Source organism: Aphelocoma coerulescens, chromosome 26 (genome assembly GCF_041296385.1).
Source record: "Aphelocoma coerulescens isolate FSJ_1873_10779 chromosome 26, UR_Acoe_1.0, whole genome shotgun sequence".
Lineage (NCBI taxonomy): Eukaryota > Metazoa > Chordata > Aves > Passeriformes > Corvidae > Aphelocoma > Aphelocoma coerulescens.
This window is the reverse complement of record NC_091039.1, coordinates 4,977,312-5,001,471: the sequence shown is the minus strand read 5'-3', so window position 1 is coordinate 5,001,471 and position 24,160 is coordinate 4,977,312. Positions and strand designations below refer to the sequence as shown.

The 24,160-nt window shown below is 58.8% G+C and overlaps 1 protein-coding gene across 2 annotated transcripts; it reads right to left on the bottom strand.

Annotated features, from left to right (window-relative positions):
• Positions 1-3,763: 3,763 nt before the first annotated feature.
• On the bottom strand, positions 3,764-19,729 carry BAK1 (BCL2 antagonist/killer 1). 2 transcript variants are annotated; one of them, XM_068995901.1, is made up of 6 exons: positions 19,597-19,729; positions 15,221-15,326; positions 11,167-11,302; positions 10,944-11,090; positions 8,227-8,407; positions 3,764-6,879 (listed from the first exon to the last, which is right to left on the bottom strand). In XM_068995901.1, exons 2-6 carry the CDS (start codon positions 15,294-15,296, stop codon positions 6,778-6,780), a joined length of 642 nt encoding a protein of 213 aa, XP_068852002.1. In that variant the 5' UTR covers positions 15,297-15,326; positions 19,597-19,729; the 3' UTR covers positions 3,764-6,777. The 2 variants fall into 2 exon arrangements, with proteins under 2 accessions (XP_068852002.1, XP_068852003.1); XM_068995902.1 differs by having other exon boundaries at positions 10,944-11,087.
• Between the last annotated feature and the right edge of the window lie 4,431 nt (positions 19,730-24,160).

The following is a 24,160-nucleotide window of genomic DNA, read 5'->3' as shown; positions in this document are numbered from 1 at the left end:
CTCCTCCGGTGAGGAGAGAAGCAGATTTATCGCTGCTGCTGAGTCAGGGCTGGTTTTAGTCGTAGAGGTTTTGCCTTTAGAGCTGATCCATCCCAAGGCAGGGAGATCTGAGTATTCCCCAGGGTCTGGATGGTGTTGGGAGCGCAGACATGGGACTGCTCGGGATACCTGGACGCATTCCAGCCTGGATCCTGCTCCAGCAGAGCCCAGCTCCGGCCGTGTCACACCGGAACTGTCCTGGAACGAAATCCCCTCCCTCTGCCTGACAGATTTATCTCCAGGGATTTCTCCTCCTGGATTTGCCCACCGCAATTCCTGGAGGAAAGTCAGGGAATGAAGGATTGAGGAGAAACCTCTGCCAGCTCAGAGGATGGAAAAATCCCACTGGCTCAGGGAAGGGGTTGCTGGAATCTGTTCTCTGAGGATGCCCCGAAGGTTCTGCTGCTTCCAGAGGGGCTGATCCCAGTCCTGGACTCGTGTTCCCCCCGGGATGGGAGCCCAAGGTCAGCTCCCTGCAGTTCTCCCGGGCCACTGCAGCACATCCCAGGGAGAATCCTGGATGTTGGGGGCAGAAATAAAGCATGGGATGGATGGATGGATGGATGGATGGATGGATGGATGGATGGATGGATGGATGGATGGATGGATGGATGGAGGGATGGATGGATGGATGGATGGATGGATGGATGGATGGATGGATGGATGGATGGATGGATGGGGACGAACCCTGGGGAGGGAGGGGATCCTGCCATGGGATCCCAGCCAGGGGCTGAGGATTCCAGGCATGTGCCAATGAGGGAAACGTGCCTGGCAGGGAAGGGTTCTGTTTAAACAAGGGAAATGATAAAACCAGGAGTGTTCTCCCAGCTCCTGCCCACTCCCGTTCACTTTGTGACCTGGAAATTACCTAGGAAAAGCTTTATTCCCACAAAACCTGGGTGCTTTGGAGTTTGAAGAAGCTTTGTTCCCGCAAAACTCAGGGGTTTGGGGTTCGAAAAAGCTTTATTCCCACAAAACTTGTGTGGTTTGGTTTGAAAAAGCTTTGTTCCCATAAAACTCAGGGATTTTGGGGTGTGACCCAGTTTTAGACTCCAACTCCAGCCCTAGATCTACATTGCCACCAGATCCTGGGTTCTGGTTTAGGGTCGATCCCATCGGAATGGCCAAAGGCAAACACCGCACTGATAGTGTGGCCTTAATTATTTTTTTGGTGATTTAATTAGGAGCCAGATCTGGGTTTGGGGCAGGACACAAAGTGGATTAGGGGAGCAGCTGCCTCTTTAATTAGGGCCATTCCTCTTCCCTTTAAGTTCACCCTTTGCTCTCCCAGAGGCCACGGCAGCTCCGGGCACTGGGAATCCTCCGGAATCCCGAGATCCCAAACTGGCAGAGCTGGGGGAGGTTATTTATGGCCCCCGGGGCTGGGGGTAAATATTTATTTGGATTCCGATCCTTAATCTGCTGCTGGCGGATTCTGTGGAAAGCCTGAGCCCCCCGCTCCTCCTGCAGCAATTTATATCCAGAGCCTCCCTCTCCTCTCCTCTCCTCCCAACACATTCCCAGGGATTAATTCTGCACGGAACGGGCACGGCCTGGGCTCAGCCCCTCTGGCTCCGTCTGGTCCCAACCATCCGGGCAGGAATCCTGCCCTCTGTGTGCCCCTCTGGTTCCACCCGCCTGGCATCCCGAAACCCAAGCCCGGGGACCCCTGGGGTGCTGGCACTGCCCTGGGGATGGACAGGATGGGTGTGGGGACACAGGAGGGGACAGCGGAGCCGTGGGGTCGTCACGGAGCGGGGACAGCTGGGCTGCCCTGTCTGGGGCCAGCAGAGCCACCCCCTGGGGCCAGCAGAGCCACTCTTGGGGCCAGCAGAGCCACCCCCTGGGGCCAGCAGAGCCACCCCTGGGGACAGCAGAGCCACCCCCTGGGGCCAGCAGAGCCACCGCTGGGGCCAGCAGAGCCACCCTTGGGGCCAGCAGAGCCACTCCTGGGGACAGCAGAGCCACCCCTGGGGACAGCAGAGCCACCCCCTGGGGCCAGCAGAGCCACCGCTGGGGCCAGCAGAGCCACCCCTGGGGCCAGCAGAGCCACCCTTGGGGCCAGCAGAGCCACCCCTGGGGCCAGCAGAGCTACCCCTGGGGCCAGCAGAGGCACCCTTGGGGCCAGCAGAGCCACCCCTGGGGACAGCAGAGCCACCCCTGGGGCCAGCAGAGCCACCCTTGGGGACAGCAGAGCCACCGCTGGGGCCAGCAGAGCCACCCCTGGGGCCAGCAGAGCCACCCTTGGGGACAGCAGAGCCACCCCTGGGGCCAGCAGAGCCACCCCTGGGGACAGCAGAGGCACCCTTGGGGCCAGCAGAGCCACCGCTGGGGCCAGCAGAGCCACCCCTGGGGACAGCAGAGCCACCCCTGGGGACAGCAGAGCCACCCCTGGGGCCAGCAGAGGCACCCTTGGGGCCAGCAGAGCCACCGCTGGGGCCAGCAGAGCCACCCCTGGGGACAGCAAAGCCACCGCTGGGGCCAGCAGAGCCACCCCTGGGACAGCCACCTCAGGGTCCCACAGAGACCCCAGATCCCGCCCGAGGGTGGCACAGGGACTGTGGAAGGTGTCCCATGGTTGCAGCACCGATGGATCCAGGCCCTGCCCTGCCCTCGGTGCCTCCAAGGCCTCGCCAAGAGCCTGGGCCCCTCTGGGAGCTTCACCCCAGCCCCAAAACTCCCCCAGAGCGGGGCAGGCAGCTGCAGCAGTGGGTGCAGGTGGGGGGACAGAGCTGGGGTGGCTGTGGGGGGTCAGGAATGGGGGACAGGGCCTGGCTCCCCTCCTTGGGGCTCGTGGGCTTTCCTGACAAGGACACCTTTCCCTGTCACCTCCTGGAGAGTTTGATGGCAGAGAGCCCCGTTGTTCCTGCCCTGCGATGGATTTTTCCTTTGTTATTTGCTGTCCTTGTTGTTTCCTGCTTGGGGGGTGTGGGCACATCGAAGATTCTCAGTTCTGGGCAGGGGGAGCAGCTGCTCAGACAGCAGAGCCCCACAGCCTCCCCTCTTCATCCCAAAAACCTCCACTCTCCATCACCACAATTCCCCTCTCCACCCCCCCGAAAACTCCCCTCTCCATCCCCAAAATCTCCCCTCTCCATCCCCAAAATCTCCCCTCTCCATCCCAAACACCTCCCTTCTCCATCCCAAACACCTCCCTTCTCCATCCCAACCATCTCCCTTCTCCATCTCATCTTCCCCTCTCCATCCCCCCAAAAACTCCCCTCTTCCATCCTCTCATCCTCCCCTTCCCACCCCAACAATCTCCCCCTCTCCATTCCAAAAATCTCCCTCTCCATCCCCTCATCTTCCCCTCTCCATCCCCAAAATCTTCCATCTTCCATCCCCACATCCTCCCCTCTCCATCCCACAATCTCCCCTTTTCTATCCCCCCAAAAACTCTGCTCTCCATCCCAACCCTCCCTCTCCATCCCAACTTTCCCTCACCATCCCACAATCTCCCCTCTCCATCCCAAAACCTCCCCTCTCCCTCCCCGCAGCCTCTCCTGGGAAGGCTCTGCTCTCAGGGATGGCACAAGGAGCTGCGGCAGCAGCAGATTTCCCTCCCTCTTAGCTCTCCAGGCAGGAAAAAAGGTAAAGAAGACCTGGGATCCCGAAATTAAGGAGGCAGCTGAGGCTGGAGAGCTCCTGCAGATTCCTGGAGCGAGGAGCAAAGCTCCTGGAAGCTTCTGGAAGCAAACCCTGCACACAGCCAGGGGATGAGTTTGCACTCCGTGTACCATTTTTATTTTGCCACAGATAGACATTTTTATATATTACATCCTTTTAAAACAGATTATTTGTAAAAAGAAATGGTTTTGGTTTCGCTTTTTTCTCAGCTCAAAGCCACCCCACCGTGTCCCCCACAGTTCAAAGGTGACCTGCAGGGAGCTCCTTCCCCATCTCCCTGCTCCTTCTGGGACAACCTGTGGATTTCCTCTCCTGTCCCGCTGGAAAAAGGAGGTTTGAGTCCCTGTCCCACCCTTCCAGAGCCACAAAGTGTCCCTTAGTGCCCTGTCCCCCTCCTGCAGCGCCGGGGGACAGCTGGGTCCTCCTGGAGGGCTGGGGAGGGGACACTGTGCACTCGGACACCGGGAAAAGGGCAAGGAAGGAGCGGAGGGGACAGTGACAGCGTGGATTCAAGCAGGAACCCTTCACACAGAGCTGGCACCGGCCCTGAGCAGCGTCCTGGGGCACCTGGATTTGGCAGGGGCGGCTCAGGGCGTGGGGAAGGGCTGGAGAGGTGGCTCTGAGCCTCAAAGAGCTGCGACAGATTCCTCCATCCAGGAGGGAAGAGCTGGGAGAGGGTGGGATTGAAAAAAACACCCTCAAATCAGCTCAATTGGAGTAAAAATAGGCATAAAAAGGTGTAAAAATGGGCTCAAAAAGAGTAAAAATAGGCACAAGAGGAGTAAATCAAACTCCTTTGGGCTCTCACCCCTTTTCCATGCACCATCCCAACCTCCTGGATGAATTCCACCTGGATAAATCCTCCTGGATGAATTCCTCCTGCCAGCCCTCCCACCAGACCAGGAATTCTCTGGCTCTCCATGCCCTGAACTCCCCTCCTGGGCAGCCCCTGGCACCAGGAAATGCCCCCAGGCCCCTTTTCCTTCCCTGGTGTGGCGCTGGCAGAGGCAGCGGGGCTGTGGCCATGCCGGGCCGGGGCACAGCCCCAGTTCAGCACTCCCACAGCCCCAGTTCGAGCTCTTTTCCACCCAGGAACCGGTGCCAGCAAGGCTGGGAGAGCTGAGAGCAGAGGGAGGGGAGGCACTGGCACCCTGAGAGAATCCTCCCTCTGCAAATCCCCTGAGAAAAACGGATAAAGTGGAATTTTCCCTTTGTAGAGCACCTATTGAAAAGTTCTCCCGTCTGTCCTGGACTTCCCTAAGGCTCAATCCATTCCCATAAATCTGAAAAAGATCCTTTACGGCCTCACAGCTGCGAGGGGAAGCTTTAGCTGGGAAATGAGAATAAATGATGAGCAGCACAAGCTCTCCCTGATCCGTTGGAATTCCAGGAGTGTGGCTGAAGTAGAGAATTAAAGCTGATTTTTATTTTTTTTCCAAGGACTCTGGAAAGTCCCGCTGGACACACAGCAGAGAACCGACGATGATTTGCCAATCGAGGGGCTGATTAGGAGAAAAAAGGGAAATAACGAGCGCTGGCTCGTGCCCATCGCGGCCAAAAGGCTCCATCTGGTGGTGTTTGCACCCAAAAATGAGCTGGGGAGGAGGGGGTGAAGCGCGGCTCGTGCTGGTTAAACTGGTTCAGAGCAGAGAAAAAGGCTTTCAACTGGAGGAAATCCCAAGCTGGGAGAAGGGGTGGCACGATGGGAACGGGAATTCTGGGGGGAGAAATGCACCTGCAAGGGGACAAAGGAGCCAGGGGGGCTCAGGTGAGCCGAGGGGGGGCCACAAAACCTGAGCACGGCCGGGTTGTGCTGCCCTGCACGGGGCAAACACATCCGAGCAGGAATGGGAATAAAACAGCAAATATTTTAATGCTTTTCTCTAAAGCACAGCCCCGAGCATTCTCACCAGGGAAAAGGGATCCTGCAGGAACAGCCAGGAGCAAAATGACAAGCTCAGATATAGAAACAGGCTGAAAAGTTTGTAATTCTGTTAAAAAAGAGGCAGGGACAGGAGAGATGTGAGAGTTAAACTCAGGCTGGTCCTGCTAAGCCTGGGCAAGGAGAGAAGAGAGAGGGGTCCTTCATCTTGAGCTCGGGTAGGACAGGGAATAACCAGCTGAAAACCCCTGGTTTGCAAAAATCAGGAAGGTTTGGGATGGGAGAGAGGAGCTGGCTCCCCTCCTTGCCCCCAAATCACTCAAGCATCGGTCAGGAACGGAGCCAGGACAAGTCCCTGCCCAGCGGAGCCTGGTCCCGGCATGGAGCTGCTCCAGGGATGGGCTGCAGCTCCAGTGCCTCCCAGTAAGAGCCAGGGAGGCCAACTGGTGGCCAGCAGGAGGACAAGGACACTGCCCGTCCCCACCGCCAGGATCCCGCAGGTTTTTAGTGTTCGGGAAGCTGCTGGAGTTTCCCAGCTGTGCCAGCTCCGAGCCCCTGAGCCCGGGGGGGCTACGGGGCCACAGCCCTGAGCCCCCAGGAGCTGCAGGGAACAGCGGCCTAGGGCCAGGCCTGGAGGATTTCCATGGAAAAGGGTCGGGATGTCCATGAAAAGCTGGGAAATGCTCCAGTGCTGGGCTCAGGAGCAGGGGGAGGTGGAGCAGCGCCGCTTGGTTGGTCCCTTCTGGGATTTCCAACAGCTGGAGCAGCCAGGGCTGGGATCACCCCTCAGACATGGGGGGATGGGGCTGTCAGTGATGGGGAGGGGGCTCTGCTCTGCCCCAAGGGGTGCAGGACCCAACACTGGCACACACAGGCACTGTCACACACTGCCACTGTGGCATTGTCCCGTCCTCTGTTGCTCCAGAGGAGCTGCGGGGTCCCAGAGATGCCCCATCCCAAAGATGCCCCATCCCAGAGATGCCCCATCCCAGAGATGCCCCCTCACAGCGCTGCCCCCTCCTCAGCAGCTCTTTGAGGCATCAAACACAACAAAGCAGAGCCCCCCCCTCTCCCCAGTCCTCTCCTGGGGGTGCAGAGACCCCAGACCCTGTGGCAGGAGGGTCCCAGCTCCAAGCCAGGCTCTCTCCTGGAGGTTCCTGGGATCCCCCCTGTCCTGGGGGATGTGGAGCAGAGGAGGGAGCGCCCGGCTGCCCCCGGCCCCGTGCCCGTCAGTGGGTGAAGAAGCGCTGCACCACCAGGTGCCCCAGCACCACCACGGCCGCTATCAGCACGTACTTCATGTAAACATTGTCCAGGTCGAGCGCGGCCCCCTGCCAGAGAGGGGACACGGTGGGGTCAGTCCTGGCAGCGTCCCCACCCCCCACCCCCCAAACCCTGAGCCCCAAAACCTGACCCCACTGACCCCCCTGGTCCCCCCCCTGACCTCTAAGCCCTGACACCCCTGAACCCCTAACCCAAACCCTGACCCCCAAATCATAACCACTCTGGCCCCCCAAACCTTGACTCCCTGGCACCCTGACCCCTAACCCCTGACACCTTGACCCCCAAAGTCTCACCCTCCTGACCACCTAACCCTCAAACCCTGAGCCCCTGAGCCCCAAATCCTGACACCCCCTGGCCCCTCTGAGCCCCAAATCCTGACCTCCAAACCCTGATTCCCCCAGCTCCCCTGGCCCCCAAACCCTGACCCCCTGACTCCCAAACCCTGACTCCCCTCACTCCTCTGATCCCCAGTCCTGGACTCCCTCAGTTCCCCTGGCCCCCTTGACCCCTAAACCCTGCCCCCCTGACCCCCAAACCTGACACCTTGACCCCCAAACTCTCCCCCTCCTAATCGCCGAACCCTCAACCCCTGACCCCCAAACCCTGATACCTTGACCCCCAAACTCTCACCTTCCTGACCCCCAAACTCTCACCCTCCTGCCCGCCAAACCCTGAACCCCTGACCCCCAAACTCTCACCCTCTTGACCCCCAAACCCTGAACCCCTGACCCCCAAACTCTCACCCTCCTGCCCGCCAAACCCTGAGCCCCTGACCCCCAAACTCTCACCCTCTTGACCCCCAAACCCTGAACCCCTGACCCCCAAACTCTCACCCTCTTGACCCCCAAACCCTGAGCCCCTGACCCCCAAATTCTCACCCTCCTGACCCCCAAACCCTGAGCCCCTGACCCCCAAACTCTCACCCTCCTGACCCCCAAACCCTGAGCCCCTGACCCCCAAATTCTCACCCTCCTGACCCCCAAACCCTGAGCCCCTGACCCCCAAACTCTCACCCTCTTGACCCCCAAACCCTGAACCCCTGACCCCCAAACTCTCACCCTCTTGACCCCCAAACCCTGAACCCCTGACCCCCAAACTCTCACCCTCTTGACCCCCAAACCCTGAGCCCCTGACCCCCAAACTCTCACCCTCCTGACCCCCAAACCCTGAGCCCCTGACCCCCAAACTCTCACCCTCCTGACCCCCAAACCCTGAGCCCCTGACCTCCAAACTCTCACCCTCCTGACCCCCAATCCCTGACTCCCCCAGCCCCACTGACTCCCAATCCCTGACTCCCCCAGCCCTCCAGCCCCCCTGACCCCCAAACCCTGACTCCTCTGACCCCCAATCCCTGACTCCCCCAGCCCCCCTGCCCCAAACCTGCCCCTGCTCACCCATCCTCCCTGCTGGGCGATCCAGCGGGCGATGCGGTTCTGCAGCATGAAGTCCCCGACGTAGCGGGCGATGCGGCGCAGGAAGCCGCTGACGCCGTGCTGCCACACGTGCATGGCCATGCGGTACCCGAAGGCCAGCAGGGCAATCACCCGGCCCCAGTTGATGCCACTCTCGAACAGGCTGCAACGAAGCCGAGGTGATCCCTGAATCCCTGCCCGGAGCTCCCAGCTCGGAGCTGCCCAGGCTGGGGGAGCTCGATCAGCGCGGGCAGGACAAGAGGAAACGACCCCGGGTTGCACCAGGGAATGTTTAGGTGGGATATTAGGGAAAATCTTTTCATTGGAAGGGTTCTCCAGCCCTGGCACAGCTGCCCAGGCTGAGGGAACTCAAACAGATTGGATGTTATACTGGATATTATGGAAATTTTTTTCCCTGGAAGGGTTTTCCAGCCCAGGGGATCTTGAGCAGTGGGGTCAGGACTGAGGAAACTGCCCCAGGTTGCACCAGGGAACGTTTAGGTTGGATATTACGGAAAGTTTTTTCACTGGAAGGGTTGCCCAGCCCTGGCACAGCTGTGCAGGCTGGGGGATCTCGAGCAGCGCAGTCAAGACTGAGCAAACAAACCCAAATTGTACCAGGAAACATTTAGTTTGGATGTTTGGGAAAATCTTGTCACTGGAAGGGTTTTCCAGCCCAGGGAATCTTGAGCAGTGGGGTCAGGACTGAGGAAACGGCCCCAGGTTACACCAGGGAATGTTCAGGTTGGATATTATGGAAAATGTTTTCTCTGGAAGGGTTCTCCAGCCCTGGCACAGCTGCCAGAACACCCTCCCTGGGCAGATTTAAAAGCCACATGACTGTGGCCCTTGGGGACATGGTTTAGTGGTGGCCTTGGCAGTGCTCTGGACTCTGAGAGGGCTTTCCCAGCCCAAACCATTCCATGATCCTGGGGTTGCAGGGCTGGGGATGCTGTGCTCATCCCAGCCACACAGACATGGGGATTTTGTGGCTGAAAGAGACTCCAAAATGTGTCACTTGATGCTCCTGCAGGGTTTGGCACTGATGATTTAGACCAGGTTTGGAAGGTGCTTTTCCCGGTTTCCAGCAAGAAGGGGGAAAAAAGGAATTAAAAAATAATAATTAAAAGAGTGAACTGAGAGCCTGTGGTTCAATCTGCTGCCTTGGGCTGGTGGGCCCTGCCTGTGCTGAGCCCTGGGAGGGAATCAGAGCCTGGGAGGGGACACAGAGGAGGTGGCACGAGGACAGGGACAGGGACAGAATTCAGCTCTGTGTGACAGGGATTAATTCACCTGAGTATGGCAGGGACAGGGGTTAATTGACCTGAGGGTGACAAGGGGAGAGATGGGGTTAATTTAATTTACCTGAGGGTGACAAGGGTTAATTGACCTGAGGGTGACAAGGAGTTGGACAGGAGTTAATTTAATTTGCCTGAGTGTGACAAGAGGAAGGATGGGGTTAATTTACCTGAGTGTGACAAGGGTGAATTTACCTGAGTGTGACAAAGACAGGGATTAATTTAATTGACCTGAGTGTAACAAGGGGAAGGATGGGGTTAATTTAATTGACCCGAGTGTGACAGGACAGGGACAACAGTTAATTTAATTGACCTGAGTGTGACAAGGAGTCAGACAGGGGTTAATTTAATTTACCTGAGTGGGACAGGACAGGGACAGGGGTTAATTTACCTGCGTGTGTTGCCGCCTCAGCCAGCGCGGCTTCCCGGAGAGGAGAGCGGGAAAAGGACAGAAAGGAGGGAGTTAGACACAAACACTGGAGAAAAGAAGGAATTCGACACAAACACCGAGCAGGGGGCACGGGGACAGGGCTGCCACAGCCAGAAGTGCTCAGAGGAGTGACAGGAACCCAGTGACCCATCCTGCCTGTGCCACGGGGCTGCGTGACCTGGGTGAATGTTTCCCCTGCCGTGTCCTGCTGTCCCAGCTGACAGAACCCCCTGATGCCTCCTCGATCCAAGCCTGGACCTCGGGAAGTCCTGGCAGGAAGTTTTCCAGGTCTGTGCCCTCACTCCTTGCCTGTTGCTGTGCTTTGGGTGGCTGTCAGCTGCACGAGGCTCTGGGTGCCACCTGCACGAGGCTCTGGGTGCCACCTGCAGGCTCTGCCAGCCCGAGGAGCAGCCCCCATCCCGAGGTATCCATGAGGACCAGGCTGGGTGGGGGCCCTGAGCCACCTGCTCTCGTGTGTGGCATCCTGCCCATGGCAGGGGGCTGGAGTGAGAGGATCTTCAAGGTCCCTCCTGACCCAAACCATTCCATGATTCCATGATTTCTGTGACCATCCCATCTCCAGAGCCTGTGGCTGGGGTGGCTCCTTGGGATGTCCCAGCCTGGAGCAGGGGACAGCAGGAGCAGCAGCAGGGGCAGGGCTGGTTGTGCCCCTAAGGGGGAGCTGGGACAGTCACAGGCCGGGTGTCCCAGGCACAGCCCCTGACTGACCCCAGCCACTTGTGCAAGGACTGGGATGCCTGGGAGGGGAAGATGATCCGAGCAGTGCTCAGGAGGAGGAGGAGACAGGCAGAAACCACCGGGATTATCCCAGGAGCTTGGCCAGGGCCAGAGGGTGAAGCGTGAACGGACAGAGCGGGGGTTTAACTGCCAGCACTGACCACACCTGACCTCCCTTCCCTTCTCCTGCAGGGAAAGCTCCCAGCCCGTGCCAGGAGCTGCAGAGGCTTTACCTAGAGGCGATTTTGGTGAAGTGCTCGTAGGCGTTGTCGCGGGTGGGCTGCAGGGACTCCAGCATGGTGCGGAACTCGGCGTCGTAGCGCCTGTAGATGTCGTCCCCGATGATGGCCAAGCGCTGCCCCACCTGGCTGCTGGTGCTGCTGGGGTGAGCAGGGAGTCAGGGCAGGCTCTGGAGCGTGGCCTGGCTCAGGATGAGGGCTGGGGACAGGGATTTACCTCTCCAGGTTCTGCTGGATCTGCTCGATCTCCGGGTCCGGCGGCACCTCCGCCCCTCTCTCCTCGCGCTCCTGCTGGTAGCGGTAGAAGGCGTAGCTCCGGAACACCTCCTCGGCCTCCTCCGCCACGCGGCCTTCTGGAGAGGCAGGAGGGACACAGCTCAAGGGACAAACTCATCTCCCTCCATTCTCAGTTTCTTTTCCGAGATAAAATCTCATCGGGGACGGGAGTGGTGGGGCCAGAGCTCAGCTCCCTTCACAGAGCACCCAGACACAGCCCAGGTACAGGAGGTACCCGGGGAGGGGCAGGAGTGGGGGATCCTGTGGGAGTGTGGCTTTGGGGGTCACCCTGTCCTTGGGGGACAGCAGCTCCAGCAGCAGCTCCACAGCAGCCAAACCCTGTCCCACCATCCCACATATCCAGCCTGGCCACGCAGCTCTCCAGCACCTGGGATCTGCATTTCCAAACTGAGCTGTTCCTGCCCTGGGCTGGGAAGTGAGGACACAGCTGCGCTGCCCCACAAACCCCATCCCCAAACCCCCAAAACACACCAAATTCTCCTCACAGGGTTTTCCAGCTGGTCCCATCTCCCTGTCCCGGCTGGGCGCAGGGGTGGCACAGCCCTGCCGTGCTCAGCTTACGCCAGCAGAGCTGGATGGGAAGGAGAGCCCCTGACACTGTTTGCAGGGGTTGTGCTTTGTTTTCAGGCAAACAAACCCTTCACCTTCTGGGAACTGGTGACACTCCAGCAAGAGGCAGAAAACGAAACCAACTGAGTCAGAGTTTCAGGGAGAGGAGGGCAAACACTCAGCCAGCCAAAGGAGGAAATCGCTGAACCAAATAACCCCTGGGTTTGACTATGCCAGGAGCTGGTTTTAGTAACACCAGGACAGGAGGACACATCCCCCTTCCCACAGGTGCCACTCCCAGCACCCACTGGGACCATCTCGGGATCTCTCCCACTCCAGGGATCTGGATCAGCGTTGGCCTGGTGGATTCCCAGTGCCAGCAGTGCCAAGGGGAGGTTTGGAGCTGCTCGGGGATCTCTGGAGGGAGGAACTGCTCTGTGGCTGATCCATGGTTGCTCCACAGCTGCTCCATGGCTGATCCATGGCTGATCCACGGTTGCTCCATGGCTGATCTGTGGCTGATCCATGGTTGCTCCATGGCTGATCCGTGGCTGCTCAGTGGTTGATCCATGGCTGATCCACAGCTGCTCCCCGGCTGCTCCGTGGCTGATCCATGGCTGCTCCATGGCTGCTCCATGGCTGCTCCATGGCTGCTCCACGTCTGCTCCGTGGCTACTCCATGGCTGCTCCATGGCTGCTCCGTGGTTGATCCATGGCTGCTCCATGGCTGATCTGTGGCTACTCCGTGGTTGATCCATGGCTGATCCACAGCTGCTCCCCAGCTGCTCCGTAGCTGATCCATGGCTGCTCCATGGCTGCTCCGTGGCTGATCCACAGCTGCTCTGTGGCTGCTCCATGGCTGCTCCACGTCTGCTCCGTGGCTACTCCATGGCTGCTCCATGGCTGCTCTGTGGCTGCTCCATGGTTGATCCATGGCTGCTCCATGGCTGCTCCGTGGTTGATCCGTGGTTGATCCATGGCTGCTCCATGTCTGCTCTGTGGCTGCTCCATGGCTGCTCCATGGCTGATCCACAGCTGCTCCACAGGGGCCCCATGGCTGCCCCATGGCTGCCCCATGGCTGCCCCATGGCTGCCCCATGCCTGATCCACGTCCGCTCCACGTCTCCTCCACGTCTGCTCCATGGCTGCTCCCTCCATCCCCAGCTCACAGAGCATTGGGATCCACACCCTCTTGCCCGGATCCCCAGCACTGCCCGACCCAGAGAGTCCCAAACACCCAACACCTGCATTTCTGTGTGAGACCCTTAACTTCTCACTGTTCCCATCTCCCGGGAGCAGCTGTGCTGTGGGAAAAACCGGCAGCTCCGGCCAAAAATCTCCATCAGCCCCAAACACCCAAATAACCACTCCAGGCAGTGACAGGGACTGGTGAAACCTGGCCCCATCCCTTGGAGCCCAGGAGACAGGGATCAGCTCCCTGCAGAGAGGGAGAGTGTAGCCTGGAGACAGAAGACAGCCCCGGGAGGCAAGAGCAGCCTCTGGAGATTTCTGCCCCCAAGGAAGCCCAGCTCCACCTCACTGCAGCTGCAATTCCAGTGTGGGATGAGCAGCTGCTGCTGCTGGGTTTGGGTTTGATCCCAGCAAGCTGGGAAGCCCCTATTATCCATTAATAGCAATTCCATGAAGGATCCAAGGGTGATCAGGGGGACTGCACTGTGCTGGCATAATCCTGCTGGAGAGCGGAGCTGCCAGGCAGGGAGAGGGACAACTTCCATCCCTGAGCAATCTGCACAGCACAAAACCTTCCCCTCCCTCTGCTCTTTAGGACCAGCACCTTCCCACCCTGAGGAGGAGCAGCATCCCCCCAAGTGCCTCCCTGCAGAGCTGAGGGGCAGCCTGGGCTGTGAGACAGGAGCTCAGCCCTCAAAAAGGGAGATTTTTCTGCTCCAGGATCTGGACTGGGCTCAGGGAAAGCTGCTGGAATTCTGGTGTTGGTGAGCAGAGCTGTTCCTCCTCTCCATCACACACTGCCAGGAGGAGGAAACTCCTGCCTTCATCCACAAAACACCCAGAAACACCTAAAACATCCTAAAAACACCAGGAGAGGAAGGTGCCTTCCAGCCTTGGCACAAACAGCAGCACCCTGGGCATGCCCAAGCCAAGGAGGACAAGAGCCCACAACGATGCCCAAGCAAATCCCTGCACAGGAGAGAAATCTCTGCTGCACCCACAGGCAAACAAGCAGAGCCCCCAACGAAATCCAGGCTCAATCCCTGTGGCAAAGCCTTTTTCCATCCCTCAATCCCACAGCACGTGCCGTGGAAGCTGCGTATCCCTGCTCCCACTGGAGCCCACGAGGCTTCTGCCACCTCCAAACTCCAGAGGTGGAATCCCTCCCGACTCCCCCTGAGTTTTGGGAAGCAGAGGGATGTTGGGACTGCCAGTAAGTGTCTGTAGGAAAACAGGAACTGGGGCTGTGACCCGGCGTGCTCAGAGCTCAGGCTCTGATCTCTCCCTGGTGTTCACATCGGCGTCTCGCCGGCCTCAACAGGAAATCAGCGAACTGCTCCTCCTGGACTTTGGCACGGCAAGGATGGGGTGTTTTCCTTCCAGTGTAACCACAGGGTCTGGCACAAATAGGACTGAGAGAGGGAGAGGAGCCCAGGCAAGACCAGAGCAGAAATCCCATTGCCAGGGCAGTGCCAGAGCCCTGAGCTGGGCCTGAGCCTCCACCGCCCCAATCCCGAGCAGCTCCCAGCCCCGGGTGTTGACAGAGCTGACTCAGCTGATTTACCCCTCACCTGCACAGCAGCAGCAGAGTCACCTTGTCCCACACTCGTCCTGTTGGGATGAGCTGGGAGCTGAGGGTTTTCCCGGGTTCCTGTTGGCCCCATTCCCAGTTTTGCCCATTAACCGGGGCAGGGGCCGGGCTGGGCTCGCACGGGGACAGAGTGACCCCGCTCCTGGCGAGCTGCAGCTCATCACCACCACCCTGCCAGGGCACTCGGGAGCTGGTGTCACCCCAGAGCCACCCAGACTGCCTGAGACCGAGGGTGTTTTCCTCTGTGATTGAAACCCCAAACTCCTCCTGCTGTCTCGTGCTCAGGGAAGGGAATACACGACACCAGGAAGCTCCCAGCACTTCCTCTCCGTGCCTTCCAACCCCACCTTGCTGCCCACCCTGATCATCCAATACCAAGCACACAATCCTCGATTTTTTTTTGGGTGGAAAAGAATCGTAAAGCTCACCCTATTCCACCCAGTTCCACCTTCCACTGGACCAGGATGCTCCAAGCCCCTGGCATGTCCCAAAAGCACTGAGCACCTCCCAGTTCAATTCAGTTCAGCTCGGAGCTGATCTGGAGCAGGAAATCCCCTCTCGCCAAAGGAACAGAGCAGGGGAATGAATAAAAAACCAAAAGCTTGAAGCTGCTCCCTCCCCTGAGCACCCCAGAACCCTTTACCTGAGCTGAGCCTGCGCCTGTGGCTCCCCTGGCGTCCCAGCGCCCGCTGAGGGTCCCCCTCATTCCCTGAGGCCATCGCTGAGAGGTTTGGGAATGTCAGCTTCACCTGCAAGGGCGGTGGAGAAGTGAGTCACTGAAGCCCTGTGGTCCCTCACAGCCCGAGGAATTCCCTTTGGCAGAGCTCGGAAAAGCTGCTTTTATCCCTGCCAGCCCTGGCTCCTCCCTCCTGGCATACTCATTCCTGACTGTACCCACGGGAGAATTCTGCTGGGCACACCGGGTCCACTCTCACCTCCCTGGCTTCCCCTTCTTCGAGGCTCTTATCGCTGATGTCATTTGCCAAAAAAAGGGACCTCACACCTCCCCATCCCACTGGATTTGCTTCCCATTTTTGCTGGAAACGGGCTCCATCCTGCTCTGAGAGAGCTGTGGGCTGCCCCAGCCCTTCCTCAGCCCAGACCACAGAGCCTCATAAAGGGCTGCAACAAAAAGTCCAGCACAAAACCCTCCCTCTGCGCCCTGTGACTGCCGTGCTGCCGTGCCATCGACAAGAGATGAGCCCTGATTCCCTCCAGGACTCCGATTTCCTCCAATTCCTCTTGTTCTTTACGTTTCGCCTCTCAGAAAATAAGAAAATTGAGTGAGAGCCAAACACAAAGCTCAGCTTTCCCCTGAAGTTCACAGGTATCCTAAACCTAAACCTAAACCTGCCCTTCAGGGCTCAGCACCGCTCCTTCACCCTCAGGGGTTTGGGATCGAGGCCACGAAGTTCCCGTCAGGATTAACGGGATCAGGGCAGCTCCTCGCTGCTGTCTGACATTCCAGAGCACATTCCCAGCCCACACTTCCACAGGCCTGAGCTGGGCGCTTTCCGGATGTGCACCAAGCCTGAACTCATGAATGAGACCCAATTCCTGACACCCCAAAATTTAAATTGCACCCTGGACAAAAATAAAGGGAGTGCGACTTCCTTTATAAAAAATCAAATATCAAAATTATAAAATATTATTTATAAAAATAATTTTAAATATAATATGCAATAATATAGATTATAAGAATATATAAGAATATATAAGAAATTATGTATTATAATATATAATATATAATATATAATATATAATATATAATATATAATATATAATTTATAATTTATAATTTATAATTTATAATATATAATATATATAACATAATACATTATGATATATTATGTAATATTCTATAATAACATATAACATAATAATATATAATACATAATAGATAATAGATATTATATAATATATAATATATAACATATAATTTATAAAATATAAAATAAAAAATATAAAATATAAAATTAAAATATAAAATATAAAATATCGAATATCAAATATCAAACATAATATATGATATATAATATACATAATATATGATATATAATATATTATATATCATATATCATATAACGTATTGAATTTTATATTAATAAAAGTATTAATTTGATCTTATATAAAATATATAATAAAAATATAGTAAGAATATAATAAATTATATTTATAATTTTTTTTTTTCCTTTAGAAATAAAGGAAAAATAACCACCTGCAGCTACGGGAGAAGTGCACAACGTGGTTCAGGCTCCTGCCATCACACTGGAGATTGCTCAGAAGGAAAAATAAACGTGGGCCAGGAAGTGCAGCCCGTTTTGGGATGGGGGCTGGATGTGCAAAGCGGCTCCGCCGGGTGTGGAAAACCACGAGCTCCTGCTGGAGCTGCACTGGGGAGCCTGAGCCTGGTGGCCAGGAGGGAGGTGCTGGTTTTTCTCACACTCCGAGGATGGGAGGACAGGATTTCCCCCTTCCTCCCCGAGCTCAAACATCCCCATCCAAGGGAGAGCTGAGAACGCAATGAGGATCAGCAGCAGGGACCAGGGGGAAATGCCTGGGGAGAGCTGCTGGCCACTCGCCCAGATCAGCTCCAGAGCTGCCTCTGCTGGCCCTTAGAATCACAGAACTGCCTGCCCTGGGGTGGTGTCCATCTGCTGGGGTGGTGTCCGTGCCCTGGGATGGAGCAGATCCCCTGGGATGGAACAGATCCCCTGGGGTGGAACAGATCCCCTGGGATGGAGCAGATCCCCTGGGGTGGTGTCCATCCCCTGGGATGGAGCAGATCCCCTGGAGTGGTGTCCATTCCCTGGGGTGGTGTCCATGCCCTGGGATGGAGCAGATCCCCTGGGATGGAGCAGATCCCCTGGGATGGAGCAGATCCCCTGGGATGGTGTCCATCCCCTCCTCCACTGAGGAGCCTCCTGTGCTTCCTCCTCTGCCATCCCAGGCCATGGCTGAGCCCACCTGCACTGGGAGGACTCAGTGCTGTTCCCAGGCTGGGAGCAGCTCCTTGGAGCTGTGGGAACTGGGAACAGTGGGAATTTCCTCTGTACCCCACAGTGCCACGGCCCAGGTGGCACAGGATGCTGGGGAGAGTGTGGCTGCACCCAGCAAAGAGCTCAGGAGCCTCTGGAGCTTTCCCAGCTGGGTCTGTGGGGCAGCAGGGCTGTGTCCAGCAGCGACCCAGGGCTCCCCACGTGTGACAGGGACTTTTCCTGCCTGGAATGAGTGAGGGCTGTCAGAAGCGAGGACTTCCTGGAGCGAGGGCAGCCTGTGGAGCACAGGAACCCAGCAGACGCAGATGACTCATGATTTTCAACTCACATTTCGTTTTCAAGCCCTGCAGGAACTTTTGTTTTCGATTTTCTTCTTGGCCCTGGCAGCGCTGTCCTCCCTCGTGACACAGAGCACTACAGCCCTGTCACCGCTGTCCCCAACCACTGCCGGTCCTGAGCGCCCACGTGAATGTCCAGAAGAGTTCCCTGCCCGTCTCTGCTGGGGTCAAAGCGCCTCAGACCATCCTCCCCAGGTTCCAGAGCTGCTGCCCACACTGCTCCTGCTTTCCAGCTTCCCCACTCCCCCTTTGTTACAGGAACAGGGAGAACAGGGAAGTGTTGAAGGAGGAGCTGACACCCAAACACCCAGAGATAGCCTCGGGCTGCAGGAAATGAAATCTCTCCAGGATTTCAGTCAGGGCTCAAGGGAGGGATTCAGGGAAGCTGCAGGCTCTGACCCATCCTCCAAGGATCTTGTGGGAGGCTGCAAAGGGTTAAAAGCAGCAGCCGGAACTTTGGATGGGATTTGGCTGCAGCTCCAAGGTGGCACAGGGCTCTTATCTTTATTAAGGAGCACCTCCCGTGCCAAGAGCGAGCCTTCCCCCAGCCGTCCCCAATAAAACAAAGACCTTTGCCTCAACTGTTCCTCATATCCCCCTCGTCTCCTCTTCTTAAAGCTCTCGGACACATTTCCTGGGTGTTTCTAAGGCACACTCATCACTTCTCCCAGCTTTTCTCCAAAGGAAAGTTCCCGAGCCCTGGGTTCAGGGAAGATGGTGGGAGAAGGAGGCAGATCCGTGAGGATCCACAGGAGCAGCTGCAATCCCTACATCCCAGCCCAGCCATGGGGCTCTGAAGTCACTCCCTGACGTGTTGTGAATGCCAGGAAATCCGTGGAGCATCCCCCGGGACGAGCTTTTCGCAGCTCTGGTGCGTGGCAGTGATTCCACGGGGCCGTGCGATCCCTCCCGGGACAGAGATCCCGCAGGATTCCTGCGCCTGATCCATCCCTGCCCGGCCCGCGCGGAGCCAGGGCCGCTCCTCCCCCTGCCCCGGGGCAGCAAACTGGGGAGTTTGCCCAGTCTGGGGTTTGTCCAGTTTGGGGTTTGCCCACCCAGCACGGCCCCAAGGTGGGCAAACGACCCCCAGCATCCATCCAGCCAAGGTCGCCCCCACACCCGTGCCCGTGGCCAGGGGTCCCCGGCGGGGACAGCACAGCCATGCCCGTGTCCAGGTCCCAGCCCGGGCGCGGCGGGACGGGTGTCACCCCCTCCTCAGCGTGCTGGGGCGGATGTCACCTGTCCCTCAGCAGGGACAGCTCTGCCCACCGATGTCCCCTCCCCTGAACCCCTCGGGCCCTGCGCGACTGATGCCGGGGGCGACCGTCACCCCCGCGGGGGTAAAACACCCAGCTGCAGAAAATACCGGTAAACGAGGGGGAAATTCCCTTTTTGGGGCAGGGAAATTCCGTCTTTGGGGCAGCGACCCGCCCGGAGCGCGACCTCCAGCCCTGGCCCGGGGGTTCCCCGCAACCCCAAGCGGGGCCGCTGAGGAAGCCCCGCGCACTTTGTCCGGGATGCGACCCCCGGCCCTGTCACTCCTCCCGCACCCCCGAGCCCCCGGCACCCCGCGGCTCCCGGTGCATCCCTGCCCATCCCTGCTCCGGCCGGGCCCGGGGAACAGGGATAACCCATCCCGGAGGAGTCTGGGGAGGGGGAAACGGGGGTCGCCCGCCACTCACCGCGTCCCGGCGGGGAGGAGCGCGTCGGGATATCCCGGGAGCTACCGCATCCCTGCCGGGATCCGCTCCATCCCTCCGGCCGCTCCCTTCCTGCCTCCTGCCCGGAGCGCGGCGCGGGAAAAGGAAGAGTGTGGGGCCGCGGAGGAGGAGGGAAAAGAAGAAGAGGAAAAAAAATCAAGTAGAAACCCAACCCCAGTGACCATAGATAGACACGGGCGCGGGGCCGCGCAGGACTCAGCTCCCTCTAGAGGCACCAACCCCGGCGCGGGGCAGCGCCGAGCGGCGGGGGCCTTTTGGGGGGTTCTGGGGGCTCTCCGGGGAGCTCTGGAGGCTCCTCGGGGGGCTCGGGGGAAGCTGAAGCACCGCCCGGTCTCGGGGCGCTGCGCGGCTCTGGGGGTGCCGGGTGCGGGGTTGGCACCGCACACACCTCGTGCCACCCCCGCGCCCTCCTTGCCGGGCTCTTCCGGAGATCTTCGGCTCCTCCCTGGCTTCTCCAGAGTTTTCTGGAGCTTTTGCCTGCACCTTAAATTCGCCCTCTGCCTGTTCCCCGGCCGGGAGCCCCGTTAAAGTCACGGTTTGAGAGTTTCTGATCCCTGGGACGGAGTTTGTGTTGATCCACCGGCAAAAAAAAAAAGTCACCGGTGGCAGAGGGAGCTCCCACCGAGCGCCTTCGGAATTCAAAATCCACCGAGATTTGGGGAAATCCAGCAGCTCGAGGAGAGAGCGAGAGAGATTCAGCCCTGGAGGGTTCAGCAATCTGCCCCAGCCGCTTTTCCTCTCCTCTCTCTTGGGACGCTGCCAGGGGCGCTGCTGGGGCTGGAAAATGCCAGATAAGCAGAGGTTTGGGGCTGGGCAGACGCCTGGCTGCTGCTGATCACATCACCAGTCTGCCCAGTGGCAGGAGCACTCTGAGGGCCCTACGGGATCTCCTCTGCCCCAGAGCCGGGGATTTTGGAATTCTTGGCTTACTGGGCTGAGCTTTTCCAGGGAGCCCCTGGCTGCAGAGGGTGCAGCTCCGGCTCCCTCGGAGGTGGGGGCTTCTGGGGACATGGCCTTGGCACGCGCTGCTGAGGGTGGGGCTGCACTGACAGGGGGAAAGCAGCTGGCAGAGGGCAAAGAAAAAGATTCCCACAGCGGCTGAGGGGACTGGGGCTGGCACAGGGGTGCCCCAGCCAGAGCTGGCCTTCAGGGAAGGACGATCATCACGGGGCGAGGAATCAGCTAATGGGGACTGTGCCCACCAGGCTGGCAGCGAGGGGTCTGCCTCCCTCCCAGGTGTGCCCACAGAGAAGGTCTCGAATGGGGGTCGAGGTCCCACCACCAATTTTAATTCCTGGGGGGAGTTTGGGGGGTGAATGTGGCTGTTCGGGCCCGATGTCCCCGACTCTGGGGGACCCCGCTGACCCGTGCTGGTGGCGGCTGCCCCTGTGCACAGCCAGGGCGAGCTGGGGCTAGGTTTAAGCTGTCCTGACTCCCACCCCCTCACGCCAGTCTGGGCTGCTCGTGGCTGTTCCTCCCCACGATTTCAGATTTAGCATCCCCAGGATTGCCTGGGAGAACTTCTGCAATCGCAAATCCCATCTCAACCCTTCCTTCCTGCAAACCGCTTCCCTTCCACCTCGGATGTGTTGCACAGCACCTCTGTGCTCCGGCTGCGGAAAACCAGCACTGAGGAGCCAATTCCCAGGCAATTCCTCGGTGTGAACCACCTCTGCCACAGGCAGCTCTTTCTGCGGTGCATCAATGCAGAAATTTTCAGCTGGAAACCAGAATTCCTCTAATACCGACTCTGACAGAGCTCCTGCTGCTGCCATCGAGCAGAAAAGGTGTGGAAAATGAATCGTGTGGGATTGCTGGACAATCGTGAGTCCAGAGCTGGTGGGGACTGAGCTGTGGGTGGGCAGCGGGGACTCCCCGTGTCTGCCAAAGGCTGCTGGAGAGGGTTAGAGATTCCAGGGATAATGGGAAACTGGTTGGAAAGGACCAGCTCTGCATGGGAATGGCCAGTATGGACATCGAGGAATGACGGTGGGAAGGAAGGGTCCAGGAGATCGTTGGAGGAGCTCTGTAAATGCTGCGCGCAGCTCCGCCGAGCAGCCAGCCCGTGCTGCTGCAGAGCCTTTGGGATGTGGAATCAACAATTCCCAGCTGGCTCTGCCGCCCCGGCTCTGTGATCACCGGTGTGAAATGTTCCCAGCTTTCACCAGCTCCTCCTTTCAGCAGCTCTTTTGGCTGGTTGGAATAAAAAAAAAAAAAGGAAATCTATTTGCTGGTGGAAATGTGCAGCAGCTGCGGGGATGGAGCCGCTGGATTCGGGATTCTCGTGGCATTTTAGAGCGCACTTGGTGGTGTCTAAATCCAGGCTGGAGATGGGAAAAGGGATGGGAAAGAGGACGGGAAAAGGGAGCTGCGCTCAGCTGCGCATCCCCAGCCCTGGTGTGGTGCCAGCCCGAGGTGAGAACACCCTTCCCGTGGACAGGGGCTGCGCGCTGCTCCCGGCGCTGCCGCGGGAAGGGATCGGGAGGGCGCAGCTGGAAGGTGGGAGAATCTCGGGTTTGAGCAGCCAGGATGACGCGGCACTTTTAGATGAGGGGTTTTGAGGGTAAAAAAAAACCCAAACCCCATTCTGCAGCCAGGCGGCTCGTGGCGTCCCGAGCCAAGGCTGAGCAAACCGCGGCAGCAGCCAGGGGAAAGTCCCGGGGCAGAGCAAAGCTGAGCTCCAGCAGCTCCTCGGGGTCGCCGGAGCAGCTTTGTCCCGTGTCACCGCAGCCACAGGGACACTGTGGGGAAATCCTGCCCTGCCCGAGGCTGCACCCCTGGGAAAACACCCCTGGAGCCGTGCCTGAGTGGCCGAGGGAGGAGCAGCTCCTTGGTTTGCCCTCGCAGGTGACACAGTGGTGACAGGAGTGGCAGGAACCCAAAGTGCAGCAGAGGCTGCTGCCGGCCTGGAGGAGGTTTTATCTCCCTCCCTTTGGCCTTTGGCTGCTGGAGGAGCTTCCCTGAACCTTCCTCTTGCTCCCACCTCCCGTGCTGGGGGGAATCTCAGGGAGAGGCCCTGGCAGAGGTGGGAATGCAGCAAGGATGAGCCGCTGTCGGTTTTGGGGGGGCTTCACCTCACTTCTCCCCCTGCTCCCAGCTGTGCCTGTGTCCCCCTCCCAGCCCTGTCCCCTCTGTGCTGTCCCCCAGTCCTATCCCAGCCCCTGTCCCAGTGCCAGGGCTGTGGCTCAGGGCAGTTTGTGTCCGTTGTGTCCGTTTGAGCCATTCGCTGGCACCCGTGGCCACCCCAATGGCCACCCCAATGGCCACCCGGGCTCCCAGCCAGCCCTCCCTGCTCCACCTCCTCAGGGGGCTCTTGAGGGTCCCATGGTGAACACAGAAGCCCAGAATGGAGGAGCTGGTGGCAGTTGAGGGGATGCAGCAGCCCAGGGGAGCCCCCAAACTGGGAGCACTGGGAGGATGCCCGGGGAAAGAACCACGCGGCCACTTGGGCTCCCTGATGTCCTTCCCCGCTCCAGCTCCTCAGGGGCTCCTGGGGAGCCTGTGGGGGACACGGAAGCCCTGAGAGGAGAAGCTGGGGGCAGCTGGGGGCCACAGCAGCCCAGGGCAGTGCTGGGACAGGGTCAGCGGGGAGAGACGGAGTCGCTGCTGGGGAAGCCGGGGGAGCTCAGCATCAGCAGCTGCCTCGTGCTCAGCACCAGCACCGGGAGCTGCTGGGGGCCAGGGACGTGCTGGGGGCCAGTGCTGGCAGCCACACAGCCCAGGAGGGGACGGCCACGCCGGGATATTCCAGGGGCAAAGCTCTGCACATGTAAGAGCTGGGGTGGGGGTGACGCGGGGCCACAAGCCCAGCTGGCTGCAGTGTCCCCCTGGGAGGGTGTCCCCCCCTCTCCCCCGGCTCCGATGCCCTGCAGGGACAGGGAGGAGCCTGCTGGGCTTCAGCTGATGCCAGGCAGGTGGGGTTTGCTCGGTTGGGTGTTATCAAATCCAGTTTTCCCCCGACTTCCTTAAAGCTTTGACCTGAGCCCAGTGCGTCCAGTAAGGCCCCAGTTGGGACATTCTGTACCCACAGCTGGCAGCTCCACTCCCACCTCTGCCTGTGCTGTTCCCACCTCCCCAGAGGTGCCCGGGGGGCTCTTTGGGGGCTGTGGCACCTTCCAGAGCCCCCAGTTCTGGCCCTTGACAGCCTGTGGCCTCTCCAGGCAGGGGGTGGGGCCATGTCCAGCTGTGCCATCGCTGCTGGAGGGTCAGGATGGACACTCGGCTGCTGTGGCCTCATCCAGACCCCCCTGGCTGTGCTGTTCCTGCAGGGATGGGCTCCCACCAGCTCCGGGTGCCGATGGGGAAGGCGTTGCCAGCCCCGAGCTGATGCTCTCCATAGACTCTGATGCTGAATGGGAGAAGCAGCAGCTCCTGGAAGGTGAGGGGAGGGCTCAGAGGGAAGGCAAATCCCCCCTCACCCTTGAGGGCTGCCTGGTGGGTGGTGGGAGGAGCCCTGAGGAGTGGGTGGACACGGAAAACTGCCCAGGGGGTGTGGGAGGGTGAAGCACCCAGCCAGCTGCCCTCC